The sequence below is a fragment of the Gallus gallus genome, chromosome 1 (assembly GCF_016699485.2).
Source record: "Gallus gallus isolate bGalGal1 chromosome 1, bGalGal1.mat.broiler.GRCg7b, whole genome shotgun sequence".
Lineage (NCBI taxonomy): Eukaryota > Metazoa > Chordata > Aves > Galliformes > Phasianidae > Gallus > Gallus gallus.
The window spans coordinates 196,245,584-196,267,155 of record NC_052532.1 but is presented as its reverse complement, the minus strand read 5'-3'; the positions used below and the strand labels follow the sequence as shown (position 1 = coordinate 196,267,155).

Below are 21,572 nucleotides of genomic sequence, written 5' to 3'. Positions count from 1 at the left end.
GAAGTCTGCTCTCGCGATCTCAACCAAAAATGCTTACATATGTCTTAGAGAACTGTCCTCCTGAACTCCACCACTACACCTCCTGGCCGTGCACACTTCGAGCAGGTGCCTGACTTCTTTTATTTTTAACCTCCATTCTGAACATAGGAAGCCTCTGCTTGCTGTGAACATCCGGGAATCAGAGCCTAAGCACATCCTAGAAAGATTTCCTGTTTGAGATTTCTGAGCCAGCCTTCAACGTGCAAGAATGGAAACCTCTGAGCAATTTAGTCAGTTCTGGGCTCCTATCCAGGTCAGAAGCTAAATGCCATCTAGCAGGAAGGTGCTATACTGCCAGACCACTTCTCACCTGCTGTTGATGAGAGTGGGGACATGCAAAGTCAATTCTGGGGTAGGGATGTGTGGGACTCCAGAATCAAGGTCACTGTGGTGACAGCAGCATGAGAGGCAGCACGATATCCCATTTCATTGGAGTATGTGCCTGTAGAGCTAGGGAAACACAGTGCATGCAGAACACATCTTCTGTGCTGCCTTCCAGCTATCCTTGAGTAACTACCAACTCGAGTGTGCCATACTGCACCAGCCCCTAGGTTGCACATGTAGGTTGCATGGGTTTCAACACAGATTTTGAAAAGATGGCAGTAAATGGCATGTGATAAAATGCAGTGAGTTTGTCAGAGTAGCACATCAGATGACTAACTAGGAAAAAAAAAAACAGGGATTATTAGTAAATCAGAAGTTGTAGGCTTGAGGTAATGCAGTCTTTTCAAGATGCAGTTTTGGAACTCATCTGTTTAATCTTTTTTCAGTAAAGATCTCAGACAGAAAAAAAAAAGGAAAATAAAGTTACACTGATAAGGTTCAACAGTGAAACGAAGTAAAGAGGCCTTGTGAATATAAATGATGACCAACACATCATAAAAGAAAAAGGTGTTACTATGGATAGGCATAACAGCAATGGAATTAAATTTGTGCATTCACAGCAGACTTATCCCATCATGGTTAAAAGGGGTACCCATCATCACAGTCCAACATCTCATCTGAATCAGGACTATCAATAATACAAGGTCAGATCTGCATTGAAACCTTGCAAGGTAGAAACTCTGTCTATGTGAGTAGATTTTTCTAGTGTTGTGCTGCTCTCCTGATGGAGAATTTTTTCCTAAATTCCACTCTGAAACTCTCAAGCTGTAATTGCAGCAATTGTTCTTATTCTATTGTCTGCCACTATGAAGAAGCATTTGGCGTCAATGTTTTTATCCATTCTTTGGATAGCAGTACTATGGGGTTAGAAAGCCCCTACCTCTACTCATGGATTGAGAACTGGCTGACTGGCAGAGCTCAGAGCATTGTGATCAGCAGTGCAGAGTCTGGCTGGAGTCCTGTAACTAACAGTGTTCCCTAGGGGTCTGGGTCTGGGTCTGGTCTTGTTCAACATCTTCATCAGTGACCTGGATGAAGGGACAGGGTCCACCCTCAGCATGTTTGCTGATGGTACAAAGCTGAGAGGAGTGGCTGACAGCCCAGAAGGCTGTGCTGCCATTCAACAAGACCTGGACAGACTGAAGAATACAGCAGAGAGGAACATGATGAGGTTTAACAAGAGCAAGTGTGAAGTCTTGTGCCTGGGGAGGAACAACCACATGCATCGGTACAGGTTAGGGGATGACCTGCTGGAGAGAAACACTGAAGAGAAGGACCTGGGTATCCTGGTGAACAACAGCAGTGTGCCCTGCTGGCCAAGAAAGCCAATGGTATCTCAGGGTGCATTAAAAAGAGCATGGACAGTAGATCAAGGGAGGTGATCCTTCGCCTCTACTCTGCCCCAGTGAGGACACACCTGGAATACTGTGTCCAGTTGTGAGCTATCCAGTTCCAAAAAGACAGGGATCATCTAGAGAGAGTCCAGTGGAAGGCCACAAAGATGATTAGAACCTGTAGCACCTCCTGCATGAGGAAAGGCTGGGAGATTTAGGACTCTTCAGCATGGAGAAGGCTGAGAGGTGATCTTACCAATGTTTATAAATATCTGAAGTGCAGGGGGCAAATGGATGGAACCAGGCAAAGGGCAATAAGAAAGAACTGGAACACAGAAAGCTCCATACAAATATGTGAAAGAACTTTTCTGTGAGTGACAGAGCTCTGGAACAAGCTGCCCAGAGGAGCTGCAGAGTCTTGTTCTCTGGAGATATTCAGGACCTACCTGGATGCTTTCCTGCTCAACCTACTGTAGGAAATCTGCTTTTAGCAGAGGGGTTGGAGTTGATGATCTCCAGAGTTCCCTTTCAAACTAAACTATGATTCCATGATTCCATGTCTCCATGGTTCCGTGGTTCTGTGGTTCTATAATTCTATGATTTCCAGGCTAAGCAAGCACTACTTCTTTAGCCTGTCTTCATAGATCACGTGTGCCATGTCGCTGTCCTACAGTTTTTCAATATCCCTCATGAATGGATGGAGCCAAAGATGTACCAAGGAGACCAGGCTCAGCTTCACCACATCCCAAGCTGAGGAGGATAATTATTCTTTTGATCTGCTGCTCACCTTTTTGCTGAAGTTGGTGAATTTGGTGTGCCATGTTTGCAATGAAAGCATACAGATTCTTAATTCATTGCCTACTCCTGCCTTCGTGTTCCTTTCAGCAGGACCTGCAACTCAGCCAGTCGATTCACAGCCTATACCAACCATGGCACTGATCTGCCTCGGGTACAGAACTATCTACTTCTATTGAATTTAATGTGGATTCTGCTGACTCAGTTCTTAAGAGTTTCTCTCTGAATCAAAGTTATGCTGTGCAACATATTAGATGCCCGTCCTGGTGCCATCTGCAGCTTAATACTTTGTGTTCTCATCCATCATGAATAAAAACTCTGAAAAGTACTGGCTCCCAAATCAAAGCTTGGCATAGTCCAATGACTGCCAGCCACTACCCTACACTGCAATACTGACTACTACTCTCTGAGCCCAGAGGTGCAGCCAGTTTTCAGTCCCCCTAATGCTCCATTCATTCAGCACATACTTCTTCTCTGGTTGTAAATGCAAATCCTGCAGGAGACAACGTGGAGGTACATTTCATCCACTGCTCTCCATCCATATGGCCAGTCATTCTGTCATAGAAGGCAATCAGGCTGGTCTAGCACAAGTTGTGCTATATAAATCTGCTGTTCCTGATTACTCCCTGGTCCTCCATGTGTTCAGAAATGGATTCCAAGGTGATGCAGTCCATGATTTGTACCACCGGGTACAGAGATGACGCTGAAACACTGATGGTTCCCTGAGTTCTTCATTGCCTTTCTTAAAAGAGAGTGTAATGTTAGCTTATTTCCAGTCACCAAGGATATCTCCAAAACCACTTCTTTCAGACATAATAGACAGCAGCTTTGCAATAACATCAACAAACTACTAAAAGGACCATCAGCCCTATATATTTAATTAATGTAGGGAAAAAAAAAACAGGAAAAAAAAACAATGGTAAACAGAAATAAAGAGAAGCAAACACAGGATAGCTGAATCAAGGCTGAAATGTCACTGCTACACTTGGAACAGCTGAAGGACAGTAATGACTCTCACTGGGAGTCAGCCCAAGACTCCTCCTCGCCGCAGAGCAGTCTCCAGCAGCAGCTACAAACCGCTGCATAGGAAGGTGTGGAAAAATAGGAGAAACGTGTGCTACATTTCACTTCACTACACTCTGTGACCCAATTCTTTGTAACTCACAGGGTTCGCGAACTGGAGGCAGTTTCTTCTGTTCAGGGACCCTCAAAGAATTTCTCTTCTGTGAACTACTGCAGACAGCCCTTGAGCCAATGCAAATTTTGAGCATCCATAGCATCCTATGGCAAAGAGTTCTCCAGGTCCCTGGGCCCTCATGTGAAGTATCACCTTCTTTCTTTTGATCTTGGCTTCAGTTTGCCACATTTTATGCTTCTTTTATATTGGAAGAAGCAGTAAATGAACCAAATCAGATCTGCAGAGCTGAACAAGCTCACACAGAATGGGTTGGAAGTGACCTCAAGGATGATGGAGCTCCAACCCCCCCACCACACACAGGGCCACCAACCTCCACATTTCAGACCAGCCCAGGCTGCCCAGGGCCCCATCCAACCTGGCCTTCAACACCTCCACGGATGGATGGGGCAGATCCACAGCCTCTCTGGGCAGCTGTTCCAGCACCTCACCACTCTCTCTGTCAACAACTTCCCCTGACATCCAACCTCAATCTGCTCTCCTTCAACTTTAAACCATTTCCCCTTGTCCTGCTGTTATTTACCCTTGTAAAGAGTTGCCTCCCCTCCAGTTTGTAGGCTCCCTTTAGGTCCTGGAAGGCTGCAATGAGGTCACCCCGCAGCCTTCTCTTCTCCAGGCTCAACAAGCCCAGCTCCCTCAGCCTGTCTTTGTAGGGGAGGTGCTGCAGCCCTCTGATCATCTCTGTGGCCTCCTCTGGGCCCTCTCCAACAGCTCTCTGTCTGTCTTGTATTGGGGGCCCCACACCTGGACACAGTACTGCAGGTGGGGCCTCACGAGGGCAGAGCAGAGAGGGACAATCACCTCCCTGTCCCTGCTGGCCACCCCTCTGCTGATGGAGCCCAGGATCCCATTTGCTTTCCGAGCTGCAGGAGCACACTGCTGGCTCATGGTCAGTTTTTCATCCACCAGGACCCCCAGGTCTTTCTCTCAGGGCTGCTCTCAAGGACTGCTCCTTCCAGTCTGTATAAATGCCTGGGATTCCTCTGGCCCAAGTGCCAAACATTGCACTTTGCTGTGTTGAACCTCATTAGATTCACCCAGGCCCACCTTTCAGGTCTCCTGAGGTCCCCCTGAATGGCATCCCTTCCTTCCACTGTGTCAACCGCACCGCTCAGCTGGGTGCCATCAGCAAACTGCTGAGGGTGCACTCAATTCCATCACTGATGTCACTGATAAAGATGTTAAAGAGCACTGGTCCCAAGACAGAGCCCTGGAGGACACTGCTCATTACCAACCTCCACCTGGACATGGAACCATTGATCACCACCCTCTGTCTGCGGCCTTTCAACCAATTCCTCATCCATCGGGTGGTCCACCCATCAAATCCACATCCCTCCAATTTGGAGATAAGGATGTGGTGGGGGACCATGTGAAAGACCTTGCTCAAGTCCAGGTAGATGACATCGGTCACCTTCCCTTTGTCCACCAGTGCTGTCACTGATGGATGGCACAGAGTACTCATGAATTCATTGTCTTCTTTCACATTCCTCTAAGCTGTCTCCTTTCCAGAACAGAGACTAAACTGTTCCTTGTATTGAAGGTGATATGAACCCATCCTGCTGCCCTCTTCTGAACTTCCTCCTGCTTTCCTGTAATCTTACGGAGGTAGATGTAAAAGGAAAGAAATGGAATATCATAGAATCACAGAACCATTGAATGGCCTGGGTTGCAAAGGACCACAGTGCTCATCTCATTCCAACCCCCTGCTATGTGCAGGGTCACCAACCAGCAGCCCAGGCTGCCCAGAGCCACATCCAGCCTGGCCTTGAATGCCTGCAGGGATGGGGCATCCACAGCCTCCTTGGGCAACCTGTTCAGTGCGTCACCACCCTCTGGGGGGAAAACTGCCTCCTCATATCCAACCTAAACCTCCCCTGTCTCAGTTTAAAACCATTCCCCCTTGTCCTATCACCATCCACCCTCGTAAACAGCCATTCCCCCTCCTGTTTATACTCTGCCTTCAAGTACTGGAAGGCCACCATGAGGTCTCCCTGGAGCCTTCTCTTCTCCAAGCTAAACAGTCCCAGCTCCCTCAACCTTTCCTCATAAGAGAGTTGCTCCAGCCCTCTGACCATCTTTGTGGCCCTCTGACCATCTTAGTGGCCCTCCTCTGGACCCGCTCCAGGAGCTCCACGTCCTTCCTGTGCTGGGGGCCCCATGCCTGGACAGAGTACTGCAGATGTGATCTCATGAGACACGAGCTGAGTAGAGGGGGACAACCACCTCCCTCTCCCTGCTGGCCACTCCTCTTTTAATGCACCTCCCTCGCCCTGCTGGCCACGCTCCTTTTCATGTGCCCCACCATCCCACCGGCCTTCTTGGCCACCAGGGCACACTGCTGGCTCATGGCCAACCTGTCACCCACCAGGACCCCCAGGTCCTTCTCTGCAGAGCTCCTCTCCAGCAGCTCACGTCCCGGCCTCTACTGATACTTGCGGTTATTCCTTCCCAGGTGCAAGACTCTACACTTGCTCTTGTTACACCTCATCTGCTTGGCTACTGCCTGGCTCTCCAGCCTGTCCAGCTCTTGCTGAACGGCAGCACAGCCTTCCGGTGTGCCAGCTGCTCCTCCCAGCTTTGTCTCAGAGGCGACCTTAGTGAGGGTGGACACCATCCCCTCCTCAAGGCCGTTGACCAAGATATTGAACGAGACCAGAGCCAGCACCCACCACTAGTCCATACACCAACGCTGCTGTGACCTGGCCAGTCTGGAGCAGAGAAAACTAGTCTAGGTGGCCACTTTGTGCCAAGGAAGCAGCCTGGACCATCACCCAGTCTTGTCCAGTATTTATTCTTAGTATAGGCTGGTGGGCTCCATTAACTCGAATGGCAGGCACTACAGATGACTGTTGTCCTTCTCAGGCATTAGAAGCTTCAACACAAGGTTTTCAGGTTACAGAAGCATACAATCATAGAATCAGTCTTGGGTTGGAAAGACCTCAAGGATCATCGAGCTCCAACCCCCTATACTGTGCTTGCATTTAAAGAAGGAACTGTGGTGGACTGGAAAACGGGCTGTGCCTCTGTGATCGCGTCCCCGCATCCCTCCAATACCACCCACCGTCTCCTTCCATCTCTTTTTGCCCAGCCCCGTCCTTGCCCCGTCCCTTCCCACCGCGTCCTCGCCCCTCGCTCTTTCCCACCTCTTCTCACTTCCCCAAGCTTCTGGCGCCCATTGCTTCCTACCCATTCCTCTTTATCCCTCCCAGCTGCAGCCTTTCCCCCCGCTCCGCGCAGGCCCCCCCTCCTCGCCGCCGCTCCCCGGCCCCTTCGTGTCCCGTGTCCCACCACGTCGACCCACCTCCGCGGACCCCGGCCCGGGGCCGCGCTCCGCCGGCGCGCTCCGGTGGCGGGGCGGGGATGGGGGCGGCGGGGGGAGAGAGGGGCTGAGGGCGGCGCTGGGTCGGGTTTCAGCAGGAGCCTCCGCGCCGAGCCAGCGCCGACCCGCCGCCTGCCGCCGAGCTGTGCGCGGGGCGGCCGCGGCACCGGGAGGACGGGGTGGGGGCACGGCGCCAGGGGGCACTGGAACACGCTGACGGTACCGGGCCGGCCAGCGGTACCGGAGCGGTCTCGGCACCAGAGCGCCGCGGTGCCGGGGTACCGGTGCGGCTGCGGGACGTGTCGCCGGGACCGGATCGTGCGGGATGTGAGCTCTGCCAGCGCGGGACGCGAGGTGTAAGTGCCAGCGCCGGACCGATCCGCTCCCGCTGCCTCCCCGCCTTCAACCGATGTGCCGCACATCCGCATCAGCGCACGCCGGGCCGGGCCGGGCCGGACTGGACCAGGCGCTTTGTTCTGCCTCCGCCGCGCAGACAATGGGGGGGGGGGGGGGGGGGTGGGGGGGTGCGCCCGCGGCGGCGCAGCACCGCGGATCCACGGCCGGATCGGCCGATCAGCCGATCAGCCTCGCCCGCTGCGCGACGGCACTGAGGGCAGCGCTGGGAGCGGGACGGGGCGGGCGCGGGAGCGGCGCCGGGGACGGAGCCGCGGGGCTGAGCCGCCGCGGGGCGGGCGTTCGGCGGTCACGGCGGAGGAGCCGCGGAGGCGCCGGGCGGGGGCTGCGGGCCCGAGAGGAGCGGGGGCAGGGGCGGGCGTTGTGCTGGAACGGAGACTGCAGCGTGCGGGGAGACCCGGGAGAGCCCCGGAACGGCGGCGTACGCGGGCACCGGGAGCTCCGGGAGGAAGGGGAACACGGTGTCTCGGCAGCCCCGAAAGGCAGGGAGCCTCAGCAGCCGCCGGGGGAGGCGGCCCGGGGGCCTCGAGAGATGGAGAGCCCCGAGAGATGGAGAGCCCCGACAGCCGGGGAGCGCCAGGGCCGGGCAGCCCGACGGCCAGGGAGCCCCCAGGACACCTCTGCGGTGGGCACGCAGTATGGCAGGGGCACGGCCAGTGCTGAGATGCTTGTGGGCCGAGGCTGTGGGAACTGGCTTTTGCGTGAGGAGCTTTTATTAGAGCTTCCTTTGTAGGGACAGTGTTTTCAGAGACAGGATAGCCTGAAGGAAGCCCTCGTGTGGCACAGAAATTGAATCCACGGGAATGAAGTGGAGCTTGACTGCATCCTTAGAGAATGGCTACCACTGCTGGTCATGGCTTGGGTGTAACGTTAGAAGGAGATAAGGCTGTGTGGCAACTGTGGGAGTGAGCAATAGAGATGCTGGTGTTGCAGATGCAGGTGTAAGGAGATAGGGCAGGGAGGCACTGAGGTGGCTGTAGGTCATAGCAGACAGCAGAGACTGAAAGAGTTTTTAGACCAGGGCTGCGCTGCAGGCAAGGACTGAGCTTGGCTTTGAGGGCGGAAAATCTGAAAGTCTTGAGATAGACCTGCATGAATGTAGAGCAGAAGAGCATATTCCAGCACAGTGAGTGGTGCTCAGCAAAGACAAGATGGGATTCTATGTCCTTCCTGATCTGGAGTCTTAAAAACATCATTATGTGAGTCATGGCCCCTCGTGAAGCTTTGGGTATGGCATCAGCAGCACGTGCAGCTTTGATGGAGCGTTTGCACAGCAAGCACTCTGACATCTGTTTGTGGCATGCAGAGGGGGTGCTGTCTTTCCAGCTCCTCTGCCAGTGCCGGGGTGGGCCTGCTTTCCCTTCCCCGTGGCTGACATGAGATGCAGTGCCACTGGCAGGCTTGCAGGCAGGGATTCATGCATTGGTCCTTCTGCAATTCCTTATGCATTTTCTCTAAACATGGCTTATCTCCTAAGTGTAGTCTCGGCTCTCCTGATGCCTCCACAAGTCAGCCCCAGGCCTGGAAATGCCTCTGCACATTGCAGCACCCTTCCTGGCAGCCCCCTTACTGTGGCTCTGGACCCCAACCTCTCCGGACAGGCTGTGATACTCGCCGCTCCTTCAGAGGCTCTTGCTGCCATTTGTTACTAGGAAACTCAGTGCCCGATAGTGGGAGGGACAGGAGGGGAGCAGGGCAGTCTGGCTCACGTTACACAGGCTGGGCCTGGACCAGTCAAGCCAGCCCCTCGCACTGAGCTATCTGCTAATTGGAAGCAGCTGTTGGGATTTGGTGACTCTGCATCAACTGAGGTTACCGCTGTCTTCCTTGCTGTCCCAACCCTGCAAGTCTCATAGGAATAAAGGACTGCTAGTACCACGGATGGCCTTCTGCCCATACTGGACTTGAGCAGTCTGGCTACCAGGCGGTCCCATCTTTTTCCCAGCAGGTAGCCAAGCTCTGAACATGCATCCAGGAAGGAGGGAAAGGGAGAAGTTTGCACACATTTTATCACCCCAGAAACCTGACTTTCTATTACTCAGTTGCCCCAGTGCTCCCAGCTGCTCTTCACACTCTCCATTCACATTCCCAGTGTCCCTTTTCCCACAGCAGCAGTCCACAAAGCCTTCCTGCACTCCCTTCTGCTTTCCAAGAGTGACATCAGTAATCAAACCAGGGCAGGTTCTTTTCCCCATATCTGTGCCCTGACCTGTGCCAGGCATTACTCAAGACATTTCAGCTTTATCCCATCCTCAGCCACTGAGATCACCTCATTGTACCCTTCTTTTTATTACTCCACTAGTTTTTCTACCCTCCTCTTACTTAAGTTTTCATTTAGGGCTTTGAGCTCTGCCCTGTACCTTCCCATGACCTGAGCATCTGGGTTAGTTATGTTGGTGCAGTTACATCACAGAAGCAAATTTGGACCCCATTCTTCCAGTTCCAGATGCATGCAATTAAACCTTCACCTGGAGAAGTTGCATTAACTCCCAAGAGGAAGAGCAATGGACTTGGCTAGGACCATTGAATTGGTGCAGCTCATCACCAGCCAGCAGTCCTCAAGAATAAAAAACTTCTTCAGACTTCTGCTCCTGAGAGATAAGGAAGATCATGTTTGCTAGGTGCAAGAACAGTATGGGGCATTACTTGCCGTAGGCATCGGGCACTGGGGGTATGCATAGGTTTCTAGCTCCTGTAGCCCACTGAGGCAAACACTCGTTCTTTTATACGTAGGAAGCACTTTTTTAGACTTCTCTTTCTGTCACCAACCCACAATTTCTGCAAGAAAAATCAACCTAACAGTTGTCCTGAGGTGGAAAAGAGGGCCAACAAATAATGGTACCGCATCTCTCAGGAAGGGTTGGCACTGCTGTAGAGTTCTGCAGACCAAAGGTTGCCATTTGTAGTCCCCAAACGAGGCAGCACAAGCCACCTCTGTCCCCCAAGACAGGGAGGTTCCTGCCGTCCTGCGTCTGACATGAGCTGCTCCTGAGTGTGGTTATGGGACCAGCAGCAAATGCTTTCAAGAGAGTCCAAGTGTGAGCTCATGCTGCCGCCATCCCTGCAGACCACTAAGCCTCGTTTACCGGCGGCTCAAAGCGGCACTGGGGCTGGTGTTATGCACGAGCACTTTGACTGCTGAGTTGCTCTGGCTGCTGGCAGGGAGGGTGGGCAGAGCCCTGGGGCGCTCCCAGCCTTTGGGTGCCGCGAGCGTGTCCAGTGTGTCCAGCAGTGCTGTTGCTGCAGGGAGCCGCTCCTCCCTTCTTGTCCCTCCCCCACTGCTGCAGTGAAATGAAGCTACAGCAGGGGGAAATGGAGTGAAGGAGCCAGAACGAACAAGGAGCAGCGAGAAGGAGACAAAGGAGGAGAGTGAGCAGTGGAGAGTGTGGGACGGGGAAGGAGCCAGAGCAGCTGGCAGTTCAGAGGGAGTTGCTGCGTTCCTACTGTACCACCACCACCCTCCATGGTACCAGCTTGGGGCATCCACAGATCCCCTTTCCTGGCTAAACAATGGGCCCTGTCTGCCCTAGGAGGACAGGGTTTTATCCTGGGCATTCTCGGCTGTGGGTATGTCCTTTGCAATAGAGCCATTCTGATTTATTGTCCTCTGGATGGAAGCCCATTCCAGTTCTGCTGCACCCCACCAGGGACGTCCGATTTGCACTTCACATTTTTTTTGAACCTAAATCCCTGTGGTCATGAAAAGCAAGCTACTGGGGAAGGGGGGTTCGACGGGGTCACTTGTTGGGATCGCTCCCAGGTTTAAGACCATATTTTTCAGGATAGAGAGGTGCTAGGCTGCTGCTTGTCCAAAAATCTCTGTGGTCTTGCAGACACTGCTTCTCAGCTTTGCAGGAAGCATTCAGCTGTTAAAGGCACAGGAACCAGCTGGCTCCAGTGTTGCCAGGAAGGCTGCTAGTTGGGAATAATGCTTGGCTGTGTAGGAAAAAACCTATGTGACAGAGTACCAGCTAGTAACATCAGCACATGGCCAGGTTCGCTCTGCTTGGTGACATTAGGTGCTGGCCTAGGGCTTCATTCTGAGCACCCTTTGCTCTAGCAAATTTTTGACTCATGAGGGATAAGTGATACAGAGCAATCAAGCAGAAGGTACCTGGCAGGCTTTCCCTCCTCATGTTCTTGTTCTGTCCTTCATTTGCTGCTCCCTCTTAACCAGCCTCCTCTGGTCTGCATTCCTTGCAGGATTAAAGTGTACTGCAAAGAAGATCAAGCAACCTTCTGCTCTGCAAGTTGCTAGTAATGGAGCAGATGAAAGGGTCGGCCATGCTTCTGTTGGAGCTGCTAATTCTTGGGGGCCTGAGAGCAGAGAAGGGCTCTGCTGTCCTGGGCACCCTGGATCTACAGATAGATGAGGAGCAGCCAGCTGGCACCATCATTGGGGACATCAGTGCTGGCTTGCCCCCTGGCACCAGTGCCTACATGTACTTTATATCAGCACAGGAGGGCAGCGGAGTTACCACTGACTTGTGGATAGATGAGAACAGAGGCATCATCAAAACAGCCCGTGTCCTTGACCGAGAGACCCGGGACCATTACAGCTTCATAGCTGTTACCCCAGAGGGCATCACAGTAGAAGTAAACATCCAAGTTAATGACATCAACGACCATGCTCCGGCCTTTCCCAAGCAACACAGCACTTTCCAGATCCCAGAGCACACACCTGTTGGCAGCAGATTTCCCTTGGATCCAGCCTTTGATGCTGACAGTGGCCTGCTCAATACCCAAGGCTACATGATTAAGGGTGACAATGTGGGGCAGGCCTTCCGTCTGGAAACACGGCGAGGACCCAATGGGGTGCTGTATTTAGACCTGGTGGTCAGCAATGTCTTGGATCGGGAGAACCGTTCGTCGTACTCCCTGGTGTTGGAAGCCTATGATGGGGGCACTCCTCCCAGGAGCAGCCAAATGACGTTGGATGTATCCATCCAGGACATCAACGACAACGCTCCCGCCTTCAACCAGAGCCGCTATCATACTCTCATATCGGAGAATTTGAAGCCTGGCAGTAGCATCCTGCAGGTCTTTGCGTCTGATGCGGACGAAGGAGACAATGGTGATGTGATTTATGAGATCAACCGGCGACAGAGTGATCCTGACCAGTACTTCACCATTGACTCCCGGACTGGAGTCATCAAACTCAACAAGGGTCTGGACTATGAAGTCAGGAAGGTGCACGAGCTGGTGGTGCAGGCACGGGACAGGGCTGTCCACCCCGAGGTCACCACAGCCTTTGTCACCATTCATGTGCGTGACTACAATGACAACCAGCCCACCATGACCATCATCTTTCTGAGCGAAGATGGCTCCCCTCAGATCTCTGAGGGAGCCCAGCCTGGTCAGTATGTGGCACGCATCTCTGTTTCTGACCCGGATTATGGAGAGTACTCCAATGTCAACGTCACTCTGGAGGGGGGGGATGGCAAGTTTGCCCTCACTACAAAGGACAACATCATCTACCTTATCTGTGTGGACCAGCTTCTGGATCGGGAGGAAAGAGACTCCTATGATTTGCGAGTGACAGCTACTGACTCGGGAACACCTCCACTCCGAGCAGAATCAACCTTCGTGCTCCAGGTGATAGATATCAATGACAACCCTCCACTCTTTGACCAGCAGGAGTACAAACAGAGCATCCCCGAGGTCGTGTACCCAGGCAGCTTTGTCCTGCAAGTGACTGCCCGAGACAAAGACCAGGGTCCCAATGGGGAGGTGCAGTACAGTATCGTGCATAGCCATGACACCCATTCCAGCTGGTTCGCCATTGACCCCGCCACAGGTATCATCACCACTGCTGCCCCACTGGATTACGAGAAGGATCCTCAGCCTCAGCTGACAGTGCTGGCCACAGACAGGGGAACCCCTGCCCTCTCTTCTTCCGCTGTGGTGCTTGTGGCCCTGCAGGATGTCAATGACAATGAGCCGGTGTTCAGGAGCAATTTCTACAACGTGTCCCTGAAGGAGAACACCCCCGTTGGTACCTGCTTCCTACAGGTAGGTACAGCTGTCAGGAGCTGAGCTTGAGGAGGGCACAGCCAGGGCTGAGAGGGGTTGGAGATGGGAGACATGCCGCGGAAGGGTGTTGGGTGCAGATTTCATAGCTTGGCCAGGCAGAGAACTGCTCCCTCACTGTGAGCAGGAAGCGTGGCAGAGCATCGTTACACACTTTCTGCGTTCTGGGTGATATCTGTGATGAGATCTCAGAAATTCCTTTGTGCAAAGCGCTGTGTTGATCTCAGCTCACATTGTGGCCTGCTCCGACAGGCACTGCTTGCAGAAGTGTGGAGCTGCCCTTGTCAGGCCGGAGTACCAGCAGTGGTGCTCAGGAGCAAGGCCAGGCCTCCAGGAAGCTGCTTGTGGCAGGGCTGGTGACTTCTCTCTCCCTCTGGCTATGGACAGTAGCATTAATTATGCATGACCACTACTGTTCTGTTACTTCGGAAGCAGCATCTTTGGGATTCGAGCTGAGAGGCGCATGCTACATCAGTCTATGTGTAGTGAGGGAGCACATGTGAGTCCTGGGGGGGGCTGCTGCCCCTCTGTTAGCTCTCATGGGGGCTCAGCTGTGCCAGCTATTCCATCAGCATGACCCTGCAGGGTCTGTCAGGGCAGCACAGGGTCTGTCCCTGTGGGGAGCAGGTGGGGTGAGGTGGGGCCAGGGCCATGCCGGGACAGAGGTCAGGAGGAGGCCAAGGATGGCAAGGGGCTCTGGGTCAGGGCAGGAGTGGTGTTGTCCTGAGGTACGCAGAGGCCTCAGGTGCCTTCTGGGACAACTCAGCTGCAGTGGCTCCAGTGGAGGCCCCTCTCATTCTCGGCGCCATCCTGTTGTAAGGCAGGAAGGCATTCTGGGAGCACAGCTGGCAGCGGAGGCTGGGCTTCTGGCCGCAAGTGTGGGGACAGGCAGGAGGGAGTGGGACCCTGGAGGAGCTGGGAAGGTGCGAGACTGGGGACGCCGTGAGGATGCTGGTAGGGCCGCAGGGATGGGCCGCGGTGAGAGCCAGTGCGGCAATGAAGCCATCCTGGCCCGCACAGCACAGCAGGAGGCACCCATCCAGCAGCCGGCAGTGACTGAGGGATTGGACAGGTTTCGATGGTCTTGGCTTGGCCTTCATGTTTCATTTGGAAACAGTGCATCTGGGCTGAGCACAGGTAACTCCCTCGTGGCCTCGGCATAAAGCAAACAGCGCACACATCTGCTGCTGCTTCCTCTGAGCCGGGAAATGTGAGAGGATGGGAAAGGAGGCTGGCCAGGCTGCCGACTCAGCACCAGGCCACAGCAGGCGCACGCCAGGCTGGGGAGCTGGCAGAGCTGGGGCAAGGAGTCAGGGTCTGAGCTGCCCAGTCCAGCCACCCCTGCCTGGCACTGGAGGGCTTCCATGGGCTCTTCGGGGTCCACAGCAGCCAGCAGCTGGTGCCACGTCCTGCAGGGTCACCACATCAGGTGTGCAGCCCCACAGACCCTCCATTCCCGCTGCCTGACTTCATCTCTCTGTGACTCCCAGGCAGCAGGGCTCATCTTGCCTTAGGGTCCAGACCTGCGTAATGCTAACGAGAGCCCAGGCCACCGGCAGCCCTTGCTGACATGTCCTGCAGGACAAAGGCAGCTGCCGAGGCTGACACAAAACAGAAAGGGTTTTCTTCTCCATCAGACCATCAGGTTTCTAAGGAAGAAACCATGGGAGGACCAGGTCTATTTTCGGACACTGACTTCTGCTCTCTGGGCAGGACAGGATGATAGGGAAGTGGGGAGTCCATGTAACTGACCAGGGTCCAGCTGCAAGTCTCCTGCATCCCAGCAGCACCCCGTCCTCTCTACCAGGGTGTCCTTTGTGTTAGGTGTACAGACAGGGCTGAGCAGAGCAGGTTGCTGGCCTGAGCACCTGAGAAAGAAAACGGATCTCAACATATTTATTTATTACTTATGTTTATCATGGATTAGGTCCTGCAGTAACTGACCCTGCATGTGCCTAAGCAAAGGAAGTGGCAAAGCACGGTTCAAATCTGAGATGAGAGAAAAACACAAGCAGAGAAGGAGCCTAAGTAACCAATGAACACAACACCATCAAACAGTAGAGCAGGGGCAGTCACTTATCAGTTGTCTCTGTTTCCCTGTGTAGACATGAGTTGGTAATACAGATCATAGAATCATAGAATGCTTTGGGTTGGAAGGGACCCTTAAAATCACCCAGTCCCAACCCTTATGGGCAGGGACACCTCCCATAGCCCAGGTTGCTCACAGCTCCATCCAGCCTGGCCTTGAGAGCTTCCAGGCAAGGGGCATCCACAGCCTCACTGGGCAACCTGTTCCAGTGTCTCACCACCCTCACAGGAAAGAATTTCTTCCTGATATCTAGTCTAAATCTGCCCTCTTCCACTTTAAAGCCATTTCCCCTCATCCTGTCACTACATGCCCTTATAGAAAGTCCCTCCCAGCTTTCCTGGGAGTACCCTTCAAGTACTGGAAGGCCACTCACTATGAGGTCTCCTCGCAGCCTTCTCTTCTCCAGGCTGAAGATCCCCAGTTCTCTCAGCCTGCCCCATAGGGGAGGTGCTCCAGCCCTCTGATCATCCTCATGGCCCTCCTCTGGACCCACTCCAACAGCTCCATGTCCTCCTTGTGTTGGGGGCTCCAGAATGGGATGCTGTACTCCAGGTGGGGTCTCACGAGAGCAGAGCAGAGGGGCAGAATCAGCTCCATCTCCCTGCTGCCCACACTTCTCTCAATGCAACCCAGGGTACGGTTGGCCTTCTGGTCTGCAAGTACACATTGCCAGCTCATGTTGAGTCTTTCATCAGCTGACATCCCCAAATCCTTCTCCTCAGAGCTGCTCTCAAGCCATTCTCTGCCCAGTCTGTATCTGTGCTTGAGATTGCCCTGACCCAGGTGCAGGACCTTGTGCTTGGCCTTGTTGAACTTCAGGAGGTTGGCATGGATGTTTCAGGGCTCATCTGACCACGTTCAAGTGCTGCGCTTACACGATGTGGAACTTTGCTTTGTTCTGTTATAAATTCACTCTGCTGGCTTGGATTTGTTTTAAACATTCTGTTGGGCTGACATTGTACCAAGCTGCATGCACGGTCAGATATTTTCTTTCTGGGCCTTCCTAACTTTCTAAGCTGAATCAAGTATTGTCTGTCCTCTGGCAGCCTGCATAGAGCAGAGAGCTGCGTAAACCCCATGTTGTGAGCAGTGGATGATTTGACTGAAGTGTGAATGAGATGAGATGGTAGATGATTGACTCTTACATAGATCCAGTATGAATGATTTTGGAACCAGGGTTTACATATTTCACTTGCACCCATACGCACAGTTGTTATGGAAGAAGAACATCAGCAATCAAAAGCTGACCATCAGCATACATAGCATGTATCCTTTCCTTACAGTTTTGAGGACAATCCTGCTGAGCTTTGAAGCCTGAGTGCAATTCTGTGATTCTGTGGGGCTGGCTGTGCTGCCTGTACAGCACTCGGACAGCCTCTGGGGCTGTGCGCTATGTAGCACGACCTGCATGAAGTGCTCTAGGCCAAAGCAGGCTACAGCAATACAGAGTCTTGGGGGATAATCCTGATGCATCGGTTATAGCAGTGAAGAGGAATATTTGTGAGAGCACAGGGAGCAGCCATGCACGGGGACCAGAGCAGCAGCAGGACTAATGGTCACTGACGGTCACTAATGGTCACTGACTGTGCTGCCAAGGAGAGCAGGAGGACGCTGCTGTGTGCATTCGTTTTCTTGGGACAAGAGCTTTAGCATTAACCTGTTTTCAGGTTTTTGCACGACACAGAACAGGCCTTCTCCTCCTCTGAAATAGGAAGACAAGCTTTCCGAGACAAAATGAGGAGATGCCTGTGAGCTTGCTAGGGATCAGCGTGAGGGGAGGGAGTGCATCGTGCTTCTGAGAAAGGGACCATCGTGTGGATGAGTCTGGGGGTGCAGAGGGACAGGGGACATGGGGGAGATGCTGGTACACAGGGAGGTTTTGGGGGAGGTGAGTGCTGTTGTTACCGCCAGAAGAGCTGCATTTGTTCCAAATTCCTGTGAAAGTTATTTCCTTGTGCTGCCAGCAGCCTCCTCCTGGGCTTGGCACAGCAGCCAGCGCCATGATTAATTCAAGTAGCATTTCCCCTGGAGCTGCAGCAGCTTTTCCACTGCAGCCGAGAGGCCCCAGCCCCTCGTGCTCCTCTCCCCCCATGCTCTGCTCCTCCCCCAGCCCCCTCCACAGATCTCTCCTTCCTCTGCACTGATCCCCAGCCCCCTCACAGCTGCCCCTCTTCCTTCATCTCTGCTTTGGCCCCAGGTCCCCTAGAACTCCCCTTCCTCCTACAGTCCTTGCTCACACCCTCCCTCCTCCACGCCACCCACAGCCCCACACCTGTGCACGCTACCCCCCAAAGTGCCCAGCCCTGCTCCTCCCCTCGCAGAGCCCCAGCCCCACAACATTCTCCCCCTCCCTTTCCCTTAGTCTCTACTCCCTCCTCTTCTCTCCACACCCCTTGATTGCTGCCAGCTGCTGATGTCTGCCCCCAAGGGACCCTTGCTGTTTACCCCCAGGACAGTTCTCACTGGCAGTGCTCTCCCTCATGGGCATGGCCCTGGGGCACCCCAGTGTCTTCTGCTCCCCACCCCTTTCTGCTGTCCTCCTTCTGATACACCAAGCTCCAGTCTTACTCATACATCTTGCCTGACTGTGTCCTGTCCTGCTGCCTAGACACGATCTGACAGCTCTCGCTGCCTGAGCTCTGTGCAAATTCCAGCCCAGCACCCCACTTTAAAGTCCTTGGCATCAGTGCCCCCCAGCAGGTTGCATCCAGACCCTCTCACATCCTACCCTACACTGCTGCTGCCCTGCTTGAATCCCCTTGAGACTTTTACTGCAGAATCCTATCTTCTCCCCTGCTCAGCACCCAAACTCTTTTGCTCTGCTGAGGTTCCCAGTGCCCTTTAGCTCTCTGCTGCAGCTCCCATTTTAGCTCTCTGCTGCTCCAGCAGAGGGGACGCCTGGATGCTTGTGTGTGAGTCTTGCTTATCCTTGTTCTGCTCCTTACTTTCCCTGCTCTCTGCAGCACTGGGACTCCCAGGAAGGTTGCACTCACCCTCAGGTTCCTGCAGATCTTGTCCAGCCTTGCTCTCCATTGGGATTCTACCTCCTGCTGGTGTCTGTGATTGTACTGCTTCCCCTCCTCCTCAAAACCAAGGGTTTTCCACATCTCAGCACGGTGTCTTCCCTGTTCTCCATACTTACTCTTGTATGGCTGCAGCAGCCCTGAGTCTTCCTGTGCCTGGACTATGGCTGTGGGGCTGCCAGCCAGAGCCTTGCTGTGCCCTGTAGCTGTGGGATTCAGTGGTGCAGGCACACAGTGCCTGCAGCTGTGCAGAGGAGTCCCCCCGGATGTGGTGCATCCTGCAGCCTCAGGGTCTGACCCTCGCCTCTGCCACGCGTGCTGGACAATCACTGAGGCCGAACCCTGACCCCGTTCATTCCTCTGAGGCCCGAGCATGCTGGAGGCTGAGACGCAACCGTGGAGCCAGAGACAGCTCCTGAAATAGCAGCCGTGGCCGCTCCCTGGCTGCTTTTAGCTGGTCAGCATCTGTGCCAGGGCTGGGGAGGGCAGGATGCCTGGCACACACTCAAGCAATGGGAGCCGTGCGTGGGATCGTTGACCACACTGGCGCCAGCCTCCCCTTCTCTCCCACCAAGAGCCGTCACTCTGAGGGGCGGGAGCCCAGAGCCAGATGTTTGCCAAAGCCGCAGCGTAACATGTGCGTAGCAGAGATCCAGCCAGGGCAGGGCTCCAGATGAGCTCCCTGCTTGCTGACAGTGCTTACTGGAGATGGGGAGGACAGCCAGAGAATGGCTGCTGAGAAGGACTCCATCCCTTTCATGCACTGCAGACTGTGAAGGGGGACACATGGGTTGGCAATAAGGCTGGGAGGGTAAGGGGCTCTGGTATTGCCCTGCAGATGGATCCGATGGAGGGAGAAGCCTTTGCTCAAAGTTGTACAGCTGAAGACTCCAGTATGTGACTCCTCAATCCTTCTCCTCTGAGGGAATCACAAGAGCATTGTGGTCTGTTGACTCTACTCCCTTCCATCCCATCTTCTCTGGGATCATATAAGATCACGGGATCTCTAAAATCACTCTATGATCTTGCCAGAGGACCAGGAGGAGGTAGGTGAAATAAGGCCTAAATTCTTTAGTGCCCATCTTTGTCCTCCCAATTCTCTGTGTAGTGGGGAGAGGCACACCTACTCAGTGCACTCCTTCCTCAAAGCAATCACAGCTCCCTGATGTTTGTGCTGCACTTTCTTTTTCCCTAACCGTGCAGCATCTTGCTGCTTTGTGCCTTTCACTTCTGCTACTTCAGCAACAGCAGTTCCACGAGGTTCCCCTTCTGCCCAGTTGTGCCTGTCAAGTGGCTGCAAGGTACACAAGCAAAATCTCCCAGCAAACTACAGGAAAGAAGGGTCAGGCAGCAGATGCTGCTGGCTGCGTGCAGGGCTGGTGGAGCAGAGCAGCTCCCTCATAGGGACTGAAGCTGGCTGCAGGGCTGGGAGATGCAGGAGAACAGCTGGATGCAGATCACAGAATCACAAAAAGGTTACGTTTGGAAGCAACCTGTGTTGGGGCTGCCCAGGACCACAACTCCACAATGCCTATGGGCAACCTGTGCTGGTACTCAGTCCTCTGCACAGTAAAGAAGTGCTTCCTGTGTTCCAGTTTGTGCCCATTGCCTCTTATCTTAAGAGTGGGCACCACAGGAAAGAGCCTGGCTCTGACATCTTTGCACTGCCACTTCAGACATTCATCGACATTCATGATGTTCTTCATGCATCTTCTCTTCTCTAGACTAGACAGGTCCTACTCCCTTAGCTTTTCCCTACAGCAGAGATACTCCAGTCCCTTCAGCATCTGTCGAACCTTTGCTGCAGTCTTTCCAGGACATCCATGTCTCCCTTGTACTGGGTGACCCAGCACGGAACCACCAGGAGGCCCCACCAGAGCTGAATAGAGGTGGAGGATCACCTTATCACCTTCCTTGATCTACTGGCAGTGCTGTGCCTAACACAGCTCAGGGCAGCAAGACCCATCTTAGCAGCAAGGGCGCATTGCTGGTTCGTGTTCATCGTGTCTACCAGGACTCCCAGGTCCTTTTCTGCACAGCTGCTTTCCAGATGGGTGGTCCCAGCACATCCTGATGCCTGGGGCTGCTCCTCCCCAGGGGCAGGACTTTGTCCTTCTTGTTCAACTCTGGGAGGTTCCTGTCAGCCCATTTCTCCAGCCTGTCGCAGTTCCTCTGGAAGCCAGCATGACAGTGGTGTATCTGCCAGTCTGCCCAGCTTTGTGTCACCTGCAGACTTGCTAAGGGGACACTGCCCATCATCCAGGTCGGTAATGGAGGTGTGACACAGGACTGGACACAGTGTTGGCCCCTGCGGTGCTTGTTTGTGGCCTCCAATTAGACTTTGCATTGCTGATCACTACTCTCCATGTTCTACCATCAAGCCTTTTCTCAGCCCTCCTCCCTGCTCATCCAGTCCATGCTTCAGCAGCTTGTCTGTGAAGATCTTATGGGAACAGTGCCAAATGCCTTCCTGAGGTCCAGGAAGACAATATCCACTTGTAGGTGAAGTCTGAGGCAAAGCAGGGATTCATTACCTTCTCCTTTTCCTATCTAATTCAGTGTTGCCAGGTCCCTGGATCGCTCAGCAGCAGTATTGTCTTTGAGATCCCATGATGTCCATCTGGGAGCTGAATGCAAACAGCAAGCGTTTCATGTATTGATGGGGTCAGTTAGTGGTTTCATTGGAAGATGCCCAGCTGTACTTCATGACCCCCTCAGTGATGGCAGGCTCTATCAAAGAAAAGTCTTGAAAGCACAGCATCAGGTTCTTCCCCTTAGTTCCTAAACACGTTCTTGGGCCTCCAGGGGCACATGCATTTCAATTGCCTTCATTCTAGGAAAGAAATAGTGCATTTTATATTTGTCTCTATCTCCCAGTTCCTTTTCTTTACCTGACAGTTTAGTGTAATGATGATGCTGCTGTATCTCACCAATATGCTCATAGAATCAC

General features: G+C 53.5%; 2 protein-coding genes across 4 annotated transcripts in view; one reads left to right on the top strand and one right to left on the bottom strand.

The window, feature by feature from the left end:
* The window catches only part of LCMT2 (leucine carboxyl methyltransferase 2), a 49,160-nt gene extending 41,651 nt beyond the window's left edge, over positions 1–7,509 (bottom strand). Inside the window, exon 1 of the mRNA XM_046907085.1 lies at positions 7,049–7,509. Coding sequence (XP_046763041.1) covers positions 7,049–7,494 — 446 coding nt within the window. The 5' untranslated portion in view covers positions 7,495–7,509. The remainder of the gene's footprint in view (positions 1–7,048) is intronic.
* DCHS1 (dachsous cadherin-related 1) overlaps positions 1–21,572 on the top strand; it is a 78,651-nt gene that overhangs the window by 21,104 nt on the left and 35,975 nt on the right. For 2 of the 3 annotated variants that reach the window (XM_417264.8, XM_025146979.3), the window contains exon 2: positions 11,684–13,492. In XM_417264.8, the coding sequence (XP_417264.5) occupies positions 11,741–13,492 (1,752 nt within the window). In that variant the 5' untranslated portion in view covers positions 11,684–11,740. Of the gene's footprint in view, positions 1–7,152; positions 7,423–11,683; positions 13,493–21,572 lie in introns of those variants that run through there. The other variant, XM_040706243.2, reaches the window with a different exon arrangement.